We start from the raw sequence: 784 nt of genomic DNA, 5'->3' as shown, positions 1-784 counted from the left end.
CTCCCGGATCCCGGCCCCCCCCCCCCCGGGACTGGCGTTCCCGGGGCGGTGCCCCCGCTTTGGGCGGGACCTCGGGGCTGAGTCAGCGGGCAGCGAAGCGGCTCCTCTTGCATCAGAAAACACCCGAGAGAGAGAAAAGCCGCCGGTCCCGCAAAAACCCCCCCCCCCCCCCCCCCCCCCCCCCCCCTCCCCCCCCCCCCCCCCCCCCCCCCCCCCCCAAACTCGCAGCTCCATGGAGGAAACGCGGGACGACCCCCACCCCTCCCGGGGCCCCTCGGGGTTTTCCTCGGCGGGCTCGCTGAAGGAGGAGCTGCTGTGCCCCATCTGCTACGAGCCCTTCCGCGAGGCCGTGACCCTCGGCTGCGGCCACAACTTCTGCCGGGGCTGCGTCCGGCGCTCGTGGGAGCGGCGGCTCCGCTCCTGCCCCGTCTGCAAGGAAACCTCGGCCCGCGACGAGCTGCGGGTCAACCACACCCTCAGCAACCTGGTGGAGATGATCCTCAAGGAGGAGGAGGAGGAGGAGGAGGAAGAAGAGGGCGGGAGGAGGGGGAGGAAAGGGAGGAGGGCAGCGCTGTGCCCGCTGCACGGCGAGGAGGCGAAGTTCTTCTGCCTGGAGGACAAGGAGCTGGCGTGCGGCTCCTGCCGCAGCTCCGCGGGGCACCAGGGGCACAAGGTGCGGCCCGTGAGGGAGGCGGCGGCGGATTTCAGGGTGAGGAGAGAGACGGGAAAAGGGGGAGAGGGGGGAGGACCGGGGGGGTTGGGATCCGGCGGCGCCCGAGATTTG

The 784-nt window shown here is 72.2% G+C and overlaps 1 protein-coding gene across 1 annotated transcript; it reads left to right on the top strand.

The window, feature by feature from the left end:
- Positions 1-217: 217 nt before the first annotated feature.
- Positions 218-709, top strand: LOC113942430 (tripartite motif-containing protein 35-like; the record flags this gene model as incomplete). The annotated part of the gene is made up of 1 exon (XM_027633560.1): positions 218-709. A coding segment is annotated over exon 1 (477 nt), but the record flags the coding sequence as incomplete, so codon positions are not given.
- Positions 710-784: the final 75 nt, after the last annotated feature.

Source organism: Corapipo altera, unplaced genomic scaffold (assembly GCF_003945725.1).
Source record: "Corapipo altera isolate COAL_440 unplaced genomic scaffold, ASM394572v1 55377, whole genome shotgun sequence".
NCBI lineage: Eukaryota > Metazoa > Chordata > Aves > Passeriformes > Pipridae > Corapipo > Corapipo altera.
This window is presented reverse-complemented; position numbering and strand designations above follow the sequence as displayed.